This window comes from Labrus mixtus, chromosome 3 (assembly GCF_963584025.1).
Source record: "Labrus mixtus chromosome 3, fLabMix1.1, whole genome shotgun sequence".
In the NCBI taxonomy this organism is placed as follows: domain Eukaryota; kingdom Metazoa; phylum Chordata; class Actinopteri; order Labriformes; family Labridae; genus Labrus; species Labrus mixtus.
Genome location: NC_083614.1, coordinates 7,313,441 through 7,334,994, shown reverse-complemented (window position 1 = coordinate 7,334,994; position 21,554 = coordinate 7,313,441). Strand labels below are relative to the sequence as shown.

Here is a 21,554-nt window from a genome sequence, read left to right as displayed (position 1 = left end):
GAAGTGGGCCGTCCTAACATTACTGAAGTAGGATTGGTCAATTTTGAAAAGCAGACAGAAGCAAATTTACATATATACTTTTCCTCTTACAACCTGGACACAGAAATAAATAGATGTGTAAATGTAAAAATACGGAAATAAATTAATAACTCAATTAATGTGGAAATGTATGCATTGATACATATATAACTGTATGAAATGAATAAATGCATGTAAAAATATATAAATAGCCTTTTTCATTAACAAAGTGTATTTATTATTTATTCATTGATGTATTGTTTTCAGCATTTATATATTTATTTATAGATGCATTTATTTAATTATTTATTTACTTATACATAATTGTATGCATTTCTCCCAACATTTATTTATTTATTTATACTTTAGTCATTTTCTGTCCCTCATACTTGCCTTGCATCCTCTATTATCTAACTTTGATATATGGTTTCATTTGAAAATCCACTTAGAATGAAGTGCATCAAATTTTTACTAGAATCATATCAACGAGTTTCAAATTCTGGATTGGTGTCAACTCTACAGCAAACATAAGCAGACCGTAACCCTCTCATAGACTGTCCCTCCTCATAATGAACCATAATCAATGATGACGTGTCTGTCTGTGTAGGAAAGAGGACTCCTTGGTGGGGGATTCATCTGTTTGGACCTCCGGGAACAGGGAAGTCCTACCTGGTGGCTAAGGCAGTCGCCACAGAAGCAAACAACTCCACCTTCTTCTCCATCTCTTCCTCCGACCTCGTGTCCATGTGGCTCGGGGAGAGTGAAAAGTGAGGCCCAGCTTCCTAACATAATGATAAAATACAGCAAACAGAGATTTAACGTGTGTTGGTTCTTTCTAAAGGTTGTTAAAGAGTCTGTTCAGAATGGCCCGAGAACACAAACACGTCAATCATTTTCATCGATGAGATCGATTCTCTCTGTGGCTCCCGGAGCGAGAATGACAGCGAGGCAGCACGAAGGATCAAGACTGAGTTCTTGGTGCAGATGCAGGGTGAGAAGCAGGAGATAACCTGAAGTAGTTGTTGTTTTGTTTTGATGAGGTGTTTGAGATGTGTTTCTCCTCTCAGGTGTCGGGAACGATAATGAGGGAATCCTCGTGCTGGGAGCCACAAATATACCAAAGACATTAAAAGGAGGAATTTGCTGCTGGGAAGATAGATTTGTCAAAATGTGCTCCATATCCAGAGAAAGTCCAGGAAAAGGGCGGGGTCCTTCTCCTATGATAACTATCACGATGTGCCTGATGTGCCGTAACATGCAGTACTTAATGATTTGTGAAATCTTCTGAAGTGTAACTGCTTCAATGGCATCATGTTAGCCCAGGCTGCTCTTCTGATCTCAAAATCTGTTTTTTTTCTGCTGTACTCTACCATCACAGGTATTGGAATTGTACCATATTGTCTAAAATGGTCTTACATTTTAGACTAACCTCTGGTGTTGAAAAATGAAGCCAATGTAGAGTTGCAAAAAACTGCAGTTCCCTGAGTGTCCCCTTGAGGCTGTACTGAAACAGATAAAATGATATCACAGTTTAAAATTCTGGTATTGTGACAACCATAATCTGATATTTTCCGTGCAGGACGACATGCTGAGATCGCAGAGCAAGACCAAACCCACAGTGAACGACGATGATTTGGAGAAACTGAGAAGTTTACTGAAGATTTTGGTCAGGAAGTTTGAAAACATTCGATCACTCAAAGCTCATGGAATGAGGACTGTAACTTATGGTGTCTTTCACTGTTATGTTTTCTCTCATTTGATTAATCTTTTTCTCTCTCCTTTAAAAGTCAAAAATGATTTAAAAAATACCCATGAAAGGTTACCGGAACATAAAGCAAAGATAAGAATTTGTGTTACAAATGAAAAGCAAGTTAATATCACAGACTGTATCTGTCCTATCCTGTTTCTTCAAGGCTCGAGTGAAGCATTCATGCAAGCTCCATCTTTATTTTAGAGCATGAAGTGCTATATTTGATCAAGAGGGTGGAGCCATAGACTGTATGAAAAATGGACCTAGTCTCAGTGACGACACCCTTTGGTTCCTGAAAAGATGTTTTGAGGCCCAGCAATGGAGGTCGCCATGCTGGAAATGCTGAATTACAGCTAATCTACACAAATAAAGAGGTGGAGCTGAGGAGGGCCTTAAGCCTCCTGTCAAACAGCTACCACATGCCCACCTGTTAGTCAGAACAGCCACGCCCCTTAGCCTTAATAAAATCAAAACAGACGATTTATAATAAAACCAACCCTGTACCAATTTTTTTTTGTACCAGGCTGTAAACATGTTTATTTCTGCTGTAAAGATGGACATTTTAACATGAGGCTCTATGGGGACTGACTCACTTTTGGAAGCAGCCTCAAGTGTTTACATCTTTGTAAGTTTCCCTTTTTCTTTTTTTATTCCTTCAGCCATCAAATATACATTTTAAAGAACAATTGACCTCCATCTGTGTTTAATATGGTGGTGATGCTGCGGTTGATAAATGCACATTTTAAACACAACGTACCTCTGTAGATTGTCTGATATAACGGGAGGTTATTTTGTCTTCAACAGAATCACTTTTGGGCCTTTAAAAATTTAATTTCATGCTGTGAAGTGTGTAAATGCTCAAAGTATTTTAACATGTAAATGTGTTTTCTGGTTATTTTGATTTGACTACAGATATATTTGTAAGAAGTTATTCTTTAAAATAATAACGCTTGGGGCTTTAAAAATGAAAAATTATACGGTCAAATGTATAGAGGCTCAAACTCTTGGAACATGTAACTTTTTTCCTGGTCTTTTTTATTTGAATATGCAGAGTTTATGACAAGCAGCCTCTAAAGGTGCCTTCAGGGTTTCTTTGTTTAAATTTAAATAATATACATTCACTACTTTATAAGCATTGCTCATTCTTTCATGTGCTAAAATGTCTGCATGTTTTCTACACTCGTACTGTCAGTGACTGATCGATTGTAATGAACTATTGATCCCATCAAGACGCTGAAAGCGTGTTTGTTCTCAGTGTGAATTCTGTCTTTGTACTGACATTTTCTTTCGGTGTTTACTGAGGTCACTTGTTTGTTACTATGATAAAACTGATGCCGGTTATTTGCTTTTTATTTCCTTTAAAAATATTCTGTGAACAAAAAAGGTTGAATAAAAAACTTGAAATCAAAAACCAGGAGTCGATTGCTTTGTGAATATATTTAATTGTTAAAATACATCTTAGTTGACCTTCATATATTTGAATTTGAAACACGCGAGGGTCTAAATGTGAGTAGTTTTAATAAGAGGAATAAAACAGGTTCATGTCACATGTTAAACAGTTTCAGAAAAATGACATCAATGTTACGCTGCTCACACAAGCTGACAGTTTGATAAATAGGAAATACTTGTGTTTATTAGTGTCATTATTAAATATCAATAAGCTGTACCTTTGACTGAAAGCAGACTCAAACTGATTTCTAGTGAATGAATATAATCCACAGAATAATAGAAGTGAGATGTTTCAACTGAAGTGGGACCCAACAGAAGAATAAACCTGATTAGACTTTTTGTGCTGCATCGAATCTACTGACAAACAAAATAAAAAAAATCACATCCAAAGTGTTTTAAACTATAAGACTGATTTAAAGCTGCCAATGAAATAATGGCCTTAAATAAAGCATCAAATAAAGCATGCATTTAAAGAGGAGGGACTTCCCTTTAAAATGTAAAGCACGGCAAACATGTCAGCGTTTCCTCAAACAGGAAACTATTTGTGATGTCATTAGACTTTAATCACAACAAACTCCTCAGAAAAGCGACAAAATGAGTGATTATTGCTTCATGTGTGTGCGTGCGTACGCTCAGCCCTTTTAACTTTCAATCAGAAGCGGAAAAAGTTCAAGTAGAAATTGAAATGTTCTTTAATTGGGCAGAACTCCATGCAAACATATCCTCCATATTGTCAATTTTAGTGAGAGCAATCTGATTTAATAAAACTGAAATGAATGTCTCATATGTTCCAAGTAGATATCTGCAGCTGTAACGTACAAGCTTCTACTGTTGACTTTTATTTAAACTCATTACAGATATGGTAACTTTGATCGGTTAAAATTAGGAGTCCACTGATTATTGGCCAGGAGTGAAAAGGGTTCAAAGTTAAAAGGGTTTCACATACTCTTCAATCTTCTGTTCACACCTCTCATCTCAGCCTGCCTCAAACACAAATAACCTGAGGAGTGGAAGAAACACTGCATATTCAAAACACACAACAAACAAAGTGAAGGTACAGTACACGGAGCAACATAAAAGATAAATCTGCGTATATGAAGGAGAAATGTGTGAGGATCTGAAAGTTGTGTGTTTCCTGTCCTTTAAAAGCGAGTAATTGTTGTTTTTTTTGGTTAATAACGTTCATATTCAGACAACACAAAGGGGGCGGGGCTTATGAGAAAGTGCTAACAGTATTGACTTTAAATATTTGTATATATAGGACACAGTGGGAGTAATTCACTGCCAATCACAATCATGCTTCATAGATGGATGTAGCCCCACAGACACATTTCACTCCGGCTCATGTGACGGCACAGAGAAGAAGAAGAAGAAGAAGAAGAAGAAGAAGAAGAAGAAGAAGAAGAAGAAGAAGAAGAAGAAGAAGAAGAAGCAGAAACACGGAGAGCGGTAAAGAAACTTTAGAAGACGGAGAAGAGAGAGCCGAGCGCCAAACCCGTCGCTGCTCCGGCAAGCATTCCCAACGCCACGTCTCCTCCGTCCTCGCGCTGACGCTCCCGGATCACCACGTGGTTCACCCCGGGGGCGGCGTACCCACCTGGACACGACGACATCAGGGAGGTGTCAAAGTTTAGTTTTCAAATGTGGCTAAAAAACCAGCAATGAGCATAAATTCTTTACATCTAGTCCTACAGCCAGCTACTCCACCTAATCCATAAAAAAATGACACTACAGAGAGAAACATATCTTTTTAAGTATTCAACGAAACCGATACCACGGCAACAAAAATAAAAGTCCTAGGCACCAAATATGGGGTTATTTCTTGTTATTAATGATTAAAACTCGCAGACTGACTTCTCCTAACCAAAGAAATACTAGGGGGCTGACAGGAGAGACTCCAGGTGAAGTCTGTGTGAAAAATGTGGCCGCTTGTGTTCGCACATACAGCTCCTCCGGCAAGTATCAGGATTTTTCTGCAAATCTGAAAGCACTAAAAGAATAAGGGGACAAATTTACTGTCTTAAAAGTCCCCTACTGAGATGTCAGATGCTTAACAATATGATGTAATAAATGAGGATAATGTCATCCTCTTCTGCATTCTAGTTGAATAACAATCATGTGGGGTGCTTTTTTCCTTATTATTTATATTTATTGTCACTTTTATTTGCATGAAAGCAGGTGACACTGATTCACAATGACTTGTGCTTCCTAAATAGACAGATTGAATCCCCAGAAGTTGAACTCACTTGGTGTTATACTCTGAAGATGAATCATTCCTTTAATTCAGTGTATAGCAGTGTAAGTGGTGTATAAGGAGAGTGAAGACGTGTTTCCCTGAGAGTCAGCTGAATTTGACACTTTTCCTTATTGTCCTGTTTGACGTCACTGAACAAACACATATCCAGCACTCACGGATCAAATAGTCCTCTACTTCCTGTTTGTATACTGCTAATAAGAGGACTGAGCACAAGATATACCGGTACTGTGAACCCTCTGGAGCCGTGTGTTTAAGGGATGTCTGAAAACCACAATGTTAAACTTGGATACTATAAAGGTCAAACAGCCAAAAACTTCACTCAAACTCCTGCACACTGTCGAAATTTAACAAATGTGTTGGCAACTTTTCAGTACTGAAACATTTCCACATATTCGTGCAATGTAGACAGCTCTCTCTTTCTTTCTCTTGCTACAGGCTTTGGTTTCAAATATGGCTGAATTTTCTTTTAAAGCTTTGGGTCTTTTCTTTTAAGGTAGTGCAGATTTTTACAGTTTTATATATAGTTTTGTATTGAACATTTAAACAACCTCATTGTGCCCCCGCTTCTCCTCACACCTTACACTCAACATGATTATTTCATTAGGAGGTGAGAAAAGTGCAGACTTTACCTTGGTACTGGTAAGGATAAGCCACAGCGTAGGGCTGTCCGTCAGCAGAGTACATGATCTGTGTGGCCTGAGGTGGAGATGGAACATATTCTCCGTATGGGCCCGGAGAATAAACCTGCAGAACAAGAACACACAACAACACTCTGTTGATCCTCTGTGAGTCCTTTCATTCCCTCTTGATTCAGAAAGCGGGAAATTGTTTTTTTATTTAGCTAGTCTGTTAGCTTGGTGTTTCCATAACGGACATCCAGAAGAGCACATCCAGTGATAACATGTGACACTCAACCTGGGCATTATCTTACACATCTCTGTAAAGACACTGCAGCTTAATAAACTGATGTATCATTTGTTACGGACAGTTCTTTGGGTTTTCATTTCTTTATTTCTGTCGTTTATAAAAGAGCTGGTTGTGAACAGGAAGTGTTGTATCAAGTTTTGTTGTCTGGGTGGAAACTACAAATCCAAGTGCTGACGGCTTCTGGGTTAGGGTTGCGTTCTACAACCAGCGCGACACACTCTCCACTCGCTCTTCACACATACATCATTTGAATAATACTCACTCATAATTTGTCGGTTGTTCATTTCTTGTGATATTGTTTAACTTGAAATTCCTTGGATGTGCACACATACCTGGCCAATCAAGCTGATTCTGATTTTTAATATTAGAGTTTCTAGATGGAGGGAGAAGTACTCATTACTCGCTTTATATGTTTAATTCTTCTCCTAAAACTCATCCATCCATCCATTTTCGAAGACAGTCAACCCAGACTCCCCCTTTTCAAGCAAAGTTTTCCAGCTCGGGGGAATCAGAGGCGTTCCCAGGCTAGATGTGATACCTATATAATCCCTCTGGAGAGCCCTGGGTCTGCCCTATCCAAAATATATTAATAAGAATGAACCTGTTGGGTCTATATTGTCCTAAAATTAAGTCTAATGCTGATGTACATATGCTGCTTGTCTCATATTGTAGTCTGCATTACATAAGAAAATATTCTTATTCAGAGGTAATTTTAAATACTATTATTTCATTATTTTTGTTACAATATTCAAGTTTGTAGACAGTAATGAGCACCACTGGTTACGTTTAATTTGACCTTGAATAAAGTGTCATATAATCATACATCGTCTGCTTGTCTCATGTTGTTGTAATTTGTGACTCATAATTTTAAAAAAACTTTTAATCCCCTAAAAACACGATAAATTATCTTGTTCATTCCTGAGTTAGTGGAGAAAATCTGAACTCTTAACCCTGAAATGCTCAGGTTTATGACCAAAAGACTTTTATATAAATCAGTCTTGAACTTAATTAATATACGGTTAATGAAGTCATATTAATGAAGTTTACATCTATTACCTGAGCTGGGGGAGCATATTCTGAGTAAGGGGGAGGAGCAGAGGCTATTGCTTCCTGTGCAAATCCAATTTGAGGAGTAGCTACCACCTGAAAAGAAAAAAAGAAAATTAGGACTGAGAGCTATTTTATTTTTACTATGAAAATAAATCTAAATGTAGCAGAAACTCACCGCATTAATTCTGGCATCCTGCAGCGCCATGGTCCAGGCCCTGCAACACAGAGGACACTCTGCTGTGAAAATGTTTTTATTCTAGAAATATAGACACAGAATGCCTCTAAATAAAAAGTAATCCTCATTAACGTAGAAACTAAATGAGAAACAAATAATGTGTGTGTTGTCTCACAGAGCATCATCAGCACTGTCTGCACACAGGCTGATAACTCGACCATCTCTGCACACGATCTGCAGCAGGGCGTCCCGGGTCTTTCCCTCCGGAGGGTTCAGCTCTGAGAGAAGACGCAGAGGCCACATGTTTACAAGTCTGAACACAAACAGGGTTCATCGGTGACATCATCATCTACCAGGTGACATGTACCTTTACCTTGACACGCGGCTGAGTTGCGGATGTTGATGCAGTCGACCCTCATGTGGATGTCGTCCTCCATGTCACGCCTTTGTTGATCGTTGTAGAAGATGAGACGTCCGTCGGCCCACAAGTCGAACCAGTTTCTTTTCCAGCGGCGCAGGATAGTGCCTGCAACAAACACGGGCTACAGTTCAAACACAACCACAATCAAGTTTACAGGATCTCAAAGTCACTTTATCATATAGATATATATCAGAAATACTTATTAATCAAACCTCATCAATAAAACTGGATTTATTTATCCAATTATCAGATCAACATGCTTCACAAGGCAGCAGCTGTAACAGTGTTACTTACTGCACACCGACATGCATTCAATAAAATAACAGAAAAAAAACTAAATGTTAATCACAAATTCATTAAGACAATAAATAAATAAGAGACATAGCAATGAAATATTACACATAAAAAACATTAACATTCTAACAGAATAAAATAATTTCAAAAAGATTTAAAATTATTCTTAAAAAACACAATTTAGTTTTTAAATGTTGATTTAAAAGCAGAACAGTTTGAATCATGATGATTATAAACGTAATCTGTAAGAATGATAACAATGATATTATAAAGTACAACATTAAATTCAGTAAAGGTTCACTATGACTACTCACTCTGTCGATGGAGCCAACCGCTCTTCACCATCGCCATCCTGGAGGCAGCACCTGAAACCAAACAAATACTGTATGTCAAGTTCTGCCTCTGAGAATCAAACTACTGACACTTTAAATCAGATGTATGGACCCCCACATGTTGTCTTTTCTTTAGAATCTGTCTGAAGTTTCCAATGATTTCCATTTCCATTTACTTTGTTGTTGGTTACATTAATTTCATCCTTCCTATTTTATTACTTTTATTCGTCTGCACAGTTTTTTCACTGATATTATCATGGTACCAAATTCATATTTTCAATTGCTTTTTGTTTCCTTGTTTTACTGCACTGCCTCTTTTATTATTTTATTGATTTGAACATTTTAAAAAACTTACAACTAAACCCATGCACCCTGTCTTACTTGCAAATGTTCATTTCTAGGCAACATGTCAGGTCCAGACCTTCATCAGACAAACAGTTTGTAAGAAGAGGCAGGACACAGAAAGTGGCTACAAGTCTGCAACCAAATATCATTTTGACATCAGCTCTGAATAAGCAAATAAACAAACAAATAAACATCTGCTTCCTGATTCAGAGCACACACACATAGACTGTAAATATTACATATCAAAACTACTACGGAAAGCCTAAAGAGGCATTTCTATGACAGTTCATTCAGTAAATTGCAATCCAAACAGAAAATCAGAAATGTTACATAAGATAAAAAAGTTCAAATAGTGAATAATACCATTTTTCCATTGTTAGTCACGAAAAATTCCCGACACCTACCTACCCCCAAAATAGAAGAGAAAAATAATGCAAGCCCCTGAAGTCCCAAAAAGTAAAAGAAATGTATCGTGTGCGCATAATATGATAATGATGTATGCACAAGATAACTATGAAAAGGGAACGCATTCTTATCTTGTGGAAACAAGTGATAATCTTGTGAAAACAAGTGATAATCTTGTGAAAACAGTATATTATTTTTATCTTCAGCTGTTCCTTACGAACTCTTGCAGTCCAGAAATACGTCGGCAACGTTTTGTTTCTTGAACATTAAAAACGTATTTGTGTAATTTAAACAGTGTTCAGGAGTTGGCTTGGATTTTTTTCTTAGTTTATGGATTCATTCCTCTGTTTAAAAACGTGTTTTGAAAAAGATTTAGTTTTTTTAATTTATTTTGGTCCTAGTCAATATTATTCATAAATTAAAATAACATAGATTGTTTACAGTAGGCCAGCTGTGAACAGGTCATGCTAATTTCTTATAAATGTAACTTCAATAGGAGAGACAAAATAGCTTCTTTAAGCTTAACAAACCCAGTATTCAACTGAGAAAGATGTTAAGTATGCTAAGTTTATTTTTTAAGCTTTTTCTACTTTACTAAACGAAAGTTATCTGACCTCAATTTACGATGTTTGTTTACATGTCAGCAGCGAGCTAACCTACGTGCTAACTAGTTCCGTGTTAATAAAAAGCTACAAAGCTAATACCAGTCCTTATAACTGATGGTACCGGTACACTTGCTGGTAAAGAAGCTGTATAATTGATTTACTTACTTGATTATTCGTATGATTTAAGGAAAGATGAAATGCTCCGTTAGGATCATAGTTAGGATGCAGCGAACGCGGAAGTGAGATGCCGAGCAAAGAGAAGATGCTCTCCTCGGAGAGAAAAACCGGGACCAAAAAGACCAGCGGACACAATCTGAAGACCGCCGTTATTTTCTGTTCATAAGCTCCGCCCACACAGCATCTTCACTAGCCTTCGACCTCTTTGGAGAGGGAGGTGTCTGTTATGTATGCCGGGCAGCTGACAGCGTTGGAAATTGGTAACAAACACGGCGAAGATGAGCTTGTTCGTGAGTATTGCTTTTTAACAAGGTCATGTAGGCTAAATGAAAGGGAAAGTATGGTTATTTTTAACAAAGTCATGTAGGCTAAATGAAAGGGAAAGTATGGTTATTTTTAACAAAGTCAGATCCAGTTTTGTGATTGGCTAGGGTAACTTTTTTGGTTGATGACGTCGCCTTAACCAAAATGGGCGGGGCTTAAGGGGGTTAAATCTTGGTTCTTCGCTCTCCGCAGGCTCCGTGCAACCAGAGCCTCTGTATTATAAATCTCTGCGTTCAACAAAGCAAAACAGCCTTTTAAAAAAAAATCGACTCCTGCGGAGTGTTAAGACATCAAGAGAGAGCAGAGTCATATCAGCTTCAGAGCAAGAGAGAGAGAGAGAGAGAGAGAGAGAGAGAGACAGAGACAGAGAGAGGGTGAGCGACTGTCTGTACATACATCAAAAAGTGAAGCTACTCCTGGCTCCTTTATGTACAGCTGCTTGCTGCCGATTGTGCTAAACTAAATAAATAACAGAATATCTGTTAATATAGGCCTACATTAATATATATTTTGTTAATGTAGGCCTACAGTTACTTGCTGTTGTTTCAGGACTGAACTATAACGGAATATCAAGGGGAACTTTTCAAAACGTGAGGTGTACTCCTGTTGTTGTTTATGTCTGTGTGCTCGAGCATACATTGAGCAGATTAAAGTTGTTTGTTGCAAAAACTAGATTAATATAAATACAACTCAATAGATACAAGACAGATAAGATAAGAGTTTGACAAAAATAAAAAATGTCGTTTTATGCTGAACAGGTTTTTTTTTATATATTGTGGAGATTTCTTTGCGTACCACCACAGGGAGCCCGCGTACCACCGGTGGTACGCTTACCATAGTTTGAGAACCACTGGTCTAACAGACACAGTCAACTGAGAGATTTGCAAAAGTATCAGCTCCAGCAAAGTTTCGAGATGCAGACCAGCAGCGAAAATCAAACACAAACATGCCCTCAACGAGCGACATAGGGACCCTCATTTTCTGGAATTCAAAGTTTTCAGAGGCTCCAGCACTACCCGAGCAGTATGAGTTTGCACTTTACTGTGAAACGGAGCAGACTGCCAAACCTGAGCAGTCTGTGAAGCCAGCAGCAGTGGAGAGGGAACTGCCAGAGCTCGACACAATTGATGATTATCAGCAGAGAGAGTTGTACACAATTCCTGAGGAACCAGAAGATGAGCTAGCCGTGGCATCTGAAGCAAGAGAAGCTCAGGCAGCTTCTGCCCCTGAAAACCCAGCAGCAGAGGAGATCAAACAGCGTCAGCCAGTTAAACCCAGGCAGAAAGCCTAGTGAAACTCAGCTCCAAAACAGGAACCTGGCAGTGAATTGCCCAGAGCTCGATGAAAGTGCGTATCCCCAGCTCCAAAGACAGCTGCCCAAGTTACCTCACAAGAAAATACCAATCATGGATTGGAAGAGGAACAAGGGTCTGCGGCCACCGATGAACAACAGGTAGATGCTGCAGCGAAACTGCCCCAGGTAGCTGCAGGGAGTAAAAAAGGAAGGAACAAGCATAAGAACATCCTCCAGATTGGCAGTTGCTGGCAAATAAGGGGCACTGCATGCTATGACAACACCCAATCTGCAACAAACTGGAAGGTGGAGCAGACTGGCAATCTGGGAAAGGCAGTGAAACAAGTAGTATCCAATGGAACCTCTGAGGAAATACAGAAAGGTGAATTGAGGCAGCCTTCCAGACACAACCTCCAGAGAGAGCCTGCCCCAAGACAGCATGCTCCCAAGACCAAGACCATGAATCCTGCAGATGCTTTCTTTCAGCAGAAAGGAGTAAAGATGGTTGAAGTTGCTGAGCTAGACTTCATGAGAGGCAAAGGGGAGCCAACGCTGGAAAGCTGGAAAGTGAACAGGCAGCTTTGATTGCCGAGATGATTAATCTAAAACAAAGGCTCCGAACTCAGACAGCTCAGGCCGCCGAGGCCGACTTGGAAGACGAGACTAGGGTCTGTCTCCTAAAGCTGGAGCTCATGGACAGGGAGGCCACCGAAAAGGCGGCTCTTCTCAAAGCCAGGAAGCTAGAGGAGGCCCTTGAAAAAGAAAAGGATCTTCATAAGGATCTGGAAACATCCTTGGCCCAAAGGAAGGAAGAAATCTCCAGACTTGTGGCCGCAAAGGCCCAGGCGGAGGACGACCGAATGAGGGAAGAACTGCAGTGGCATGAAGAAAGGAACAGTATCCTGCTGAACATAAAGGATCAACAACAGGCCCTCAAGCAAGACACCTCCATGGACCAACTGAAGGAGAGAATAGACAATCTCACAATGAAGAAACCTTCTCTGTGGAAAAGATTCAAACAGTACTTCAAATGAACTGGATGGAATTCCTCTACCTCTAAAAATTTTGCTTCGTTTTTGTTTGCTTGTTTATTTTGTTGTTTTATGTCATATGAACAACACACTGCTCCTGAAACTTTGCATACTTAATATTTTCTTTATTCTCAATCAATTAAATGTCAAAGAGGGAAGTTATTGTGGTTACTGAATAAAAAGTCAAGTCACGTATTAACCTGTTGTAACATTCTACAGACGACCATGGAGAAGAAGCAGGTGATCATTGACACGGACTGCGGCATAGACGATGCTCAGGCCATCATGATGGCTCTGGCAGCCCCCAACATCCAGATTGTGGGCGTCACCTGTGTATTTGGGAACGCGGCAGTGGAACATGTGTGTCAGAATGTCCTGAGGGTGCTCTCCGTCTGTGAGCGGGAAGGGGTACGTTTCTGACATTTTACAGACATATGAATGTCCAGCTGATTGAAAAGTTTCATCTGGATCAGACTGTTTTAGATTTTGAAATCCTATTTTTCCCTTTGCATGATCAGCCAATCCAATTTATGTCTGTCCTGGATTGGACAGCAAGACTGGATTGGATCAACATGACTTTTAGAGATGACCAAATCTGGTTAACCAGTGTTCTAAATGGGAATATACACTTCACAGTTTGTCCACAGGGGGGCGCATGATTGCACAAATATCACCTATGAACGACCAGGCTGTGTGTTTTTAAAGTATAATTGGAATGGATCAACCTGATCTAAAAACAGACTTTTAAAGATGACTGAATCTGGATAACAAGTGTTCTACATACTACACAGTTTGCCTGCTGTGGATGCCAAAATCCAAACAATAATCAACTGTAGTAACTCATAAACTACAGAACGAGTCTGACTGATAACTGCTGTAGATTATTTGTGATGTTCATGCCTGCCGCAGTAACAGATCAGCGTCAGCGTGACGACACAGTGAACTGTGCGTTCTGTTTGTGTATGCTCATCATGTGTTTCATAACACCTGTAAAGGTTTCTAACCTTGACAAACAAATCAAAACACTGAGAGAATAGTATTAACTTTAAACTAAAATAATGTTGGAGAATCACTGTAAATTGATGTAACATTTTCATTTTGTTCACAGATTCATTTCTCAGAGATTTTATTTTTTCTTCAGCATACTGATTATTGTTAAGATTTTGGCTTCATCTTGTACAACAGGAGGTGGAGACAAGTCGGCCTTCTTTATACAGTCAATCGAAATTTATAGTAGATATAATAGTAGAAAAATGTGCTGAAAAGTATAGAAGCTTTTTAATACATCAAATGTGAGCATAAATTAAAAGAAACAACTTCTTGAAACAGTTACAATAAGGCACAAAGTTTTTTATAAAGAGCCAAAATACTTTTACCTTCATGTCTGTGAACAAATATCACTGCACTAAAGGTGAACATCTGTCTGCAGATTCCCGTGTTTAAGGGTTCTGGTGGTCCTCTGGTTGGAGCCAGTACCCCAATCAGTGACCACTTTGGAACCGATGGTCTTGGAGACGTGATTAAAGACAAAGACCCGCAGTGGGAGGAGAAAATCCAGAGAGAGCATGCAGTGAATGCAATGATCAGACTGGTGACTGAAAACCAGAAGCAGGTGAGAAACCTCTCTGTGTTGTTTGTATTCTCAAACTGCTTTCCATTAAAATGTATCCTCCACAGGTGTCCTTGGTGGCCCTCGGCCCGCTCACTAACCTGGCGTTGGCTGTCAGACTGGATCCAAGTTTTCCCCAGAAGCTCAAAGACTTGTTCATTATGGGAGGAAACATGGAAGGTAAAAAAGATCACAGTTGGGGTTCTATGTATGTTGGCTCGTATAACTTGATTCTGTGTTTTTAGGAAAAGGAAATGTGACTCTATGTGCAGAGTTTAACTTTGCAATGGATCCGGAGTCGGCTTACATTGTTCTTGAAGAGTTTCTCTGCCCGACATATGTTGCATCATGGGAATACGCTTGCAGAAACGCACTACCCTGGGTAAGATGTGTGTTTTTGACAAACAAGAAACTACATGTTTGTTCCTTTTCAACTGATTTAACTGACGTCTGATGTTGTGCAGGATTTCTTCGAAGAGTTGATCAACCAGGATACGCCTGCTGCAGCCTTTATGAAGATGATAACATCTGAATGCTGGGCGTACTCTAAAGACGCCATGCTGAACAAGAGAGATGTGTACTTTGGACCTGCCTTTGTCTCTTATGATGCATACGCCATGTCGGCGTGTATTGACAGCAGTTTGGTCACCGAGAGAATCGAGTGTCCGGTCCGTGTGGAGCTGCAGGGTTCAATCTGTCGTGGTATGATGGTACTGGACCGCACAAATCAGCTGAAGAAAAGCCACAGTGTGTTTGTTTTGACTCAATGTGATGCTGCAAAGTTTAGTCAGTTACTCATGAATTCTCTCAGACAGCCATGTAAGAAGTAATCTTTAAAACACAAATGTGTCATCTTGGACTAAATTAAGTTTGAATGTTCTGAACTAAAGTGAGGACTTTAGCTGAAATCCTTTTCTGACAAATAAAGATGCATCTCATGATGGCTCTTGTGCATTTACGATTCTTTGAAAAGAAGTGAAATAACCGTCATGCACTGAGGTCTCCTGCCTGTCATGATGAATCCAGCTGGAATGCTGTCGATTGTTAGTGTTAATTAAATCAGAGTAGCAATCGAAGTGTGCCAAAAATAAAATCTGTATAATAATAGAAATGTTTTCAGGTGAACCATAGAGTTGAACTACAAAAGAAAAACTGCTTTTTCAAAACTATATGTTGCTTCTTGTTTTATCAAGAAACATACAAGCTGTCTTAGCGCCTGTATTCACTTTGAGTAAATTATGGCATTAACCTAACCATTAAACCAACCACAGTGAGGGCGTTTACAATCTTTACTTCATGGACTGAGAGAGAGAGCGAAACAACTCAGATCATGCCACAGTGATTTGTATTCATCCAAGTGATCTAATATGATTTTATCTGAGAAGTTAAAAATTATGATTTAACTTTTAACTGAGCTGTTATTTGTATGGGTTATTTACTATAAACTTAGGTCATTAACAGAAAATAATCACTTGTAAGTAAATGTAGAGGAATTTTGAATGTGGAAAAACAATGACATTTAAAAAGGTCCCATATTATGTTTTTTCTGGTTTTATATGCTCTTTAGTGTGTTTTCCAAGTGTTCTGTGCATGTTTAGGCACATCTATTTGCAAAAATTCAAAGTCCGCGGAAACGCAGCTTCTCCTACGTCCTCCTGTTAGCTGCAGCATTATCCACATGTAACGCTCGGTTCTAGCCCCCCTCGATAAAAATTTGTCAGTCCGACGTCATTGTCAGTGTGAGATCACTGATCTAAGCCCATTGGCTCGTTGTGGCAAATCCAGCAGCTCATGTTGCACGTCCGTTAACTTCTGTGGCACGCCCACGATATGCCATAGCCTGCGGTAGCACAGTAGTGCTAAGGTGCTAATGTTTTTGCTCCCCTCGGACGGAGCCAGTGGCTGCATTCCAAATATGGTATCCTCATTCAGGATTGAAGGTATAAAGGTTTGGACTTTGCACCTAAAAAAGAGAATGTGTGTGTCAATAAGTAACTGTGTGTTAACCAGACTGTAAACATGAACAAATTCACCCTGCTCACCTAAATGGTGACATGTCCATGCTGGATTTACAGTCTATGGTTTTAATGTGTTTCTGCTGCCCCCAAGTGACCAAAAAACATGTCATTGCAGGTATAAATAAAAACCCAATAACCCAATATTCTGCTGAAGTCCTTTATTTAAATTTGCTGACAAATAGAGGCGATGTACAATACAAACCTCAAACTTAAGTGTTCTTTGATAACTTGACCAAATCATTCTCACAGAAGGCTTTGATATTTCTTTGAACAGAGCCCGGTTCAAAATGGGGAACATGAATGTTCATTGACGTTTTTTTTGGGCTGTTTGTGTTGTCTGAACAATCGTGACTCATATCAAAAGATCCCTGCTGCAAAATAAAAGCCTAGTGCAATAATTTAAATGCAGATGTTTCGTTTTAAGACCGACTTTAATAACAAACCAATAAAACTGATGGCGAAGACACATGGCTTAAATTAAGATCCAACATTAATACTGAACTTTAGAGCGGCCATGTGTCAACCTCTGAGAAGGAACGCATCCTTTCTATAACAGCAAAAATGTCTGCACTGGCATTAGCATACCTGCTAACTTAGAGGGGCACCTGTTAAAACAAAACCAAATAAAACTTTCCGCCCCCATAAATAAAAAGCTGTAGAGAACTAAACTGCGGGGTTGGTAACCTGCAGCACTGGGCTACCTTCACACTTCAGGTAACGTTGCTTTCTGTTGGGATTTCTTATCATAAAATTCTTTGACTGAGCGTCCAGAATACATCAAATTCATGACGCGGTTCTGTTAAGTGCTGCGGCGTGCTGATTTTTAATTGGCATTGTCGGAGGAGCTTGGCCAGGGCTCAGAGCTGCGCCTGCTCAGGGTGGGGCGCCACATGCTCCACGGGTTGTAGGTCCGACTCATCTCTGTGGTCGCCGGGGGAGACGGGGCGGGACTGCTGACCAGATCGGTCAGAGTCGTCGAGTTGGTCGTTGGAGGAAAAGGGTGTAAGGCCGAATCTGCGCTCGTTGACCAAATGGAGCTGCCGAAGGGTGTGGTTGCAGACCAGGGATTCCGGGCGTTTCCCAGGAGTGACTTTAAAAAAAAAAAAACAGAGAAAAGATTTAAAATGTTGTCATTTACAGGTGCATCAGTGTGCAACAACCACACACCAAACCAGTGTAGTCCCAATGTTGAGTACCAACTTGATGACATTTTAGATTCTTCTGAGCCTGACAATGTTTATTAGAGGAACACTTTGCAAAATACTTTTTGACATATGCCGTCAATTTGCGGCCATTCTTAAAAAAATGACCATGTTGCTAAAATGCAATGAGGACACATGACTATAGAACAGAAGCTGCAAGTCATACTTCCTGGAACTTCAGCTTTAGCAGGAGCTGTCCTGACATCCCCACTGGATCAGGTCAGTGTTCATGAATTACAAAGTGTGGGCGTGAAGCCTAACTAATGGCCATAAAACACAAGACTTAAAAACATTTCCCAGAACAAACAGTCAGTTCAGAAAGTTACAAAGATTTAAAAATGTTAGAAAAGATCTTTCTCTGTCTGATGTCCTCTGGGTGTTCTGCTTGAACTCGAAGTTATTGACCTTTAAGACGGACAGATTAAAAGCATTTTGAAGTTAAAGGTTGCTTCATACTTTATGGACTTCATATGGGACTAAACTTTGATTCTTATCATCCTACAGGCTTTAAAGCTTTTTTTTGGCATGGCTTGCAACGATTCCCAATATGTTTAATTTTAAACCCAAATGTCTTTGAACTTGCATTTCCTTCTCTCTTTCGTTACCAGCTTGTGAACCCTTAATTAATACATTGCTGTAAATGCTGTGAATTGTCTCCTGAACAAGTGAATCAATTTTTTTAATTTTTAAAAATCTAGAGAATGTACTGAGAGTAGATTTGATAAAATAATCAGATATTTTATGACATAGAATTTTAAAAATCTCACTCGAGACTCTTTAAGACTTTTTAAGGATCCAGAGAACCCTGACAGACATAGAAGTCCTAGACCCTGAGATTAGGTTCTTGTACCAATGATTACACGCAGACTCCTGCACACTGTCTATATTGTACAGATACGTTTGCAGCTATGCTCTCTGTGTTTGACTCGCAGCAGCTTCTAGTTTAAAATATGTCTATGTAAAGTTTATTGGCTGATGTCTGTGTAGGTCTTCAGTCATCCAGGTCGTGGTAAATTGAAGCTTGATCCAAAGGAAACTGGTCTTAAGATAGTTAAAGATCTTGAAGACCTTCAAAGACAGCTCCGTTTGTGAGTGGACTAACATAAACACCAGAGTGAGCTCTCAGTGAACAAAGACTAAAAACAATACAGAAGTGATTTACGACAGCTGAGAGCAGATGTGGTCGATGAGGACGGCTTGGTTACAGCGGGGTCATCACTTATAGTCCAGGAACTGTCAGAGGCTTAACACTTTGATATTTAAACTATTTGATTGAATCACCAGGTAAGATTTCCATTTAACCTACAAAGATGAAAATGAGGCCGTGAATACTTCAGACACTGGAGTCTGGCTGTGTTGGTAATGGATTCAATTTGAACCGCACAATCACTCTCCGTTTAAAATGAACCTGATAGACAGAAACTCTGGCTGATATTGGGATTTGTGAAATAAAGAGAGGTTCTTACTGCAGTGGGTGCGGTGGGCGAGCTGGAGCTGCTGGGCCAGGAGTGCAGAGGGTCGCTGGTCGGTATGTCCCAGATGGACGAGGGTACAGTGGTGAACTCAGGCCAGCTCTGCTGAGGCTCCGACGACTTTGGGAGATTCATTCCACTGAAAACTACAAACACCAGACACACACACGATGTATGACATGTTTCACTAGTTTCTCTTTATTCTTGTTGTTTGCTTGTGAACTTAAACGTTACCTCCTGTCAGGTTGAAGGAGTTGTTGGGTCCAAAGGCAGAGAACGAGTTGGCAGAAGGGAAGCTCGGACTGCTGACTGGGTCGATGGGACTCCATAACCCAGAGCTAAGAGAGGAACAAATACAGACAGAATATCAAAAAGAGACGTCCAGCATCCTTAAAAATGAGGCCTATTTTTAATCATAGAAGTGACTTTAAAGGTACAGAAAGTTTAGAAACTGTTCAGAAAGATTCCTCCAGCGATTAGCAGAGAAGGGGGGCCGATCAAAGTAGTTTCTTAACAAGGGCTCGCTTTTTCTCAAATTGTTTAACATCTAACTACATCACAGAAAGGACCACATAAAAACTGACCTTTTTGTTCATGTAAGATGCTTTATGTTTAGCTATAAACAGCAGTGAAATAGTGCTCCTCAAAGCCACCAGGCTCCATCAACAAACGCTTTAATTTGACCTCTCAGAATATGGGACTGTTGATCGGCTGCTGCTTTGATTGTTCAGTTTGTTTGAATCAATTTTTGGCTTTCTTTGTCAGAGTACCAGCTCAGATCAAACACCTCACAACACTACGAACAAAAACTGAACGAGTCAAAAAGCCAGCAAACATCTTGTTCTGTGAGGTGTTTTTATCAATGAAGTCTGGAGGCTGTAACACGACCAGTGTAGCTAACAGAAGCTAGCTAAAAATGATCTTAAATATAAAGCACTGAGAGGAGACAAACTTCTACTGAGCACATATACAGACACATTTTGTACCATCAATCCTTTAATCTTGAAGTCCCAGATGAGTTATAAGTGAAGTTAGGATTGTGTTAGGTAAAGTGTGGATGTTTTTGTTGCCCACTTTACCTGTCAGAGCTGTCACTTTCCACTGACGTCATGTGTGCCAGACTCTTTCCTTGGCTGTCAGTTTTACCTGGACCAGATCCACCTGAGCAGACAACAAAACACAGTGTTGTAAACGTTCCAGCGGTTAGAATAATGGACTTACTGGGATCAAGTTTGACTTCACTGCCTTACCTGGACTTTTATCATAACCACCAGCTACAGCAGCAAAGGTGGGGTTCCCATTTTTGCCAGGTAGAGGAGTGGCTGCAGATAGTTTATTACCCGGGGCCTTCTTTTGGCTTCCCTCACTGCGGAAAGTCAACAAGAATATCCGTTAGTTTTTTTTTATATTGTTGAACATAAAAGTGCACCAAAAATGGGTTTAGAGGGTGCTCTCTCTACAGATGTGTCACATTCACATAAGAAAATGAAAATGTGCTTAATCAACCAGATGATTATCTCAGAATTACAGGGTTACATTTTTATGAATTAACCTCAAAATCCCAACAGAAGATCTCATTAAGACCCCTTAAAGAAGCAAATATCACCCCACTTTTGAATTTAACAGATTTTCTTTGTGCTCTGGGTTTGAAACATGAAGAGATACTCGTGTCTTTAGGGAACATTGACGGTAGTGTTAAAAGTTTGTCGACTTTGTGCAGACCACTTAGATCCTTGCAGGTCAGACTGAAACCCCTCTCTGATCCATCAGGATCAAATCTTGTGCTTGTGCAAAGAAACGCCTGGTAAGTCTGAGATGTCAACTCGTCAATTCAGAGATTTAAAATGAATAAACATTTAAAAACTGGTAAAAAGCCTTAATAATACAATTCATAAAACTACAGAGAATGAAGAGAGGAGAAAGTCCGGCAGCTTTTTAACTTGAAGAGGTCACAAGAACAATGTAGACTACTGAAATCTCTAACTATCACACTGTGACTTTGGACTTAGAGGGACAATAATTCATTTTCATAATTATTTCTGATGTATTTTTCAGTCAGCTGGAGAAGGTTTGAGATATGTAGCATTTGATTTTCTCAAAATCAAGACATTAGGAGACTTATATTCAAATCAAGATTCATTTTTTAACAAACGTCTGACGTTCATTTTTGTTGTACTAAACTTTCAAACAACATAACGAGATAGATTTAATGATTCAAATTTTGTTCTAAAGAATCAAACTAATTTAAAATGTGATCCAGGATTAAATTTAAAATAGCTGCAGTTTTAGAGGCATTGTTCACAATAATCAATCAAACAGAAAGTTCAAAGACAGACTGAACTTTCTTTTATTGGCTGAATCGGAGGAATAGATCAGATTTGGTATGTCGCTGTATCATC

At 39.4% G+C, this 21,554-nt stretch overlaps 3 protein-coding genes across 6 annotated transcripts in view; 1 reads left to right on the top strand and 2 right to left on the bottom strand.

Moving 5' to 3' along the window:
- Positions 1 to 3,190: 3,190 nt before the first annotated feature.
- Positions 3,191 to 10,317, bottom strand: LOC132956774 (pleckstrin homology domain-containing family B member 2-like). Of its 4 annotated transcripts, none has more exons than XM_061030406.1 (9): positions 10,194 to 10,317; positions 8,656 to 8,706; positions 7,994 to 8,152; positions 7,802 to 7,904; positions 7,627 to 7,666; positions 7,458 to 7,544; positions 6,104 to 6,218; positions 4,650 to 4,814; positions 3,191 to 4,610 (listed from the first exon to the last, which is right to left on the bottom strand). In XM_061030406.1, exons 2-8 carry the CDS (start codon positions 8,690 to 8,692, stop codon positions 4,678 to 4,680), a joined length of 678 nt encoding a protein of 225 aa, XP_060886389.1. In that variant the 5' UTR covers positions 8,693 to 8,706; positions 10,194 to 10,317; the 3' UTR covers positions 3,191 to 4,610; positions 4,650 to 4,677. The 4 variants fall into 4 exon arrangements, with proteins under 4 accessions (XP_060886389.1, XP_060886396.1, XP_060886403.1 ...); XM_061030413.1 differs by having other exon boundaries at positions 3,191 to 4,607; XM_061030420.1 differs by having other exon boundaries at positions 3,191 to 4,601.
- A 17-nt stretch (positions 10,318 to 10,334) lies between these two features.
- si:ch211-201h21.5 (uncharacterized protein LOC555526 homolog) lies at positions 10,335 to 15,406 on the top strand. The gene is made up of 6 exons (XM_061030395.1): positions 10,335 to 10,495; positions 13,074 to 13,262; positions 14,284 to 14,466; positions 14,532 to 14,643; positions 14,709 to 14,845; positions 14,928 to 15,406. Exons 1-6 carry the CDS (start codon positions 10,484 to 10,486, stop codon positions 15,291 to 15,293), a joined length of 999 nt encoding a protein of 332 aa, XP_060886378.1. The 5' UTR covers positions 10,335 to 10,483; the 3' UTR covers positions 15,294 to 15,406.
- A 1,218-nt stretch (positions 15,407 to 16,624) lies between these two features.
- Positions 16,625 to 21,554, bottom strand: part of tmem131 (transmembrane protein 131) — a 45,438-nt gene continuing 40,508 nt past the window's right edge. The window contains 5 exon segments of the mRNA XM_061030383.1: positions 16,625 to 17,571; positions 19,150 to 19,301; positions 19,390 to 19,493; positions 20,235 to 20,316; positions 20,406 to 20,521. Of these exon segments, the coding sequence (XP_060886366.1) occupies positions 17,305 to 17,571; positions 19,150 to 19,301; positions 19,390 to 19,493; positions 20,235 to 20,316; positions 20,406 to 20,521 (721 nt within the window). The 3' untranslated portion in view covers positions 16,625 to 17,304.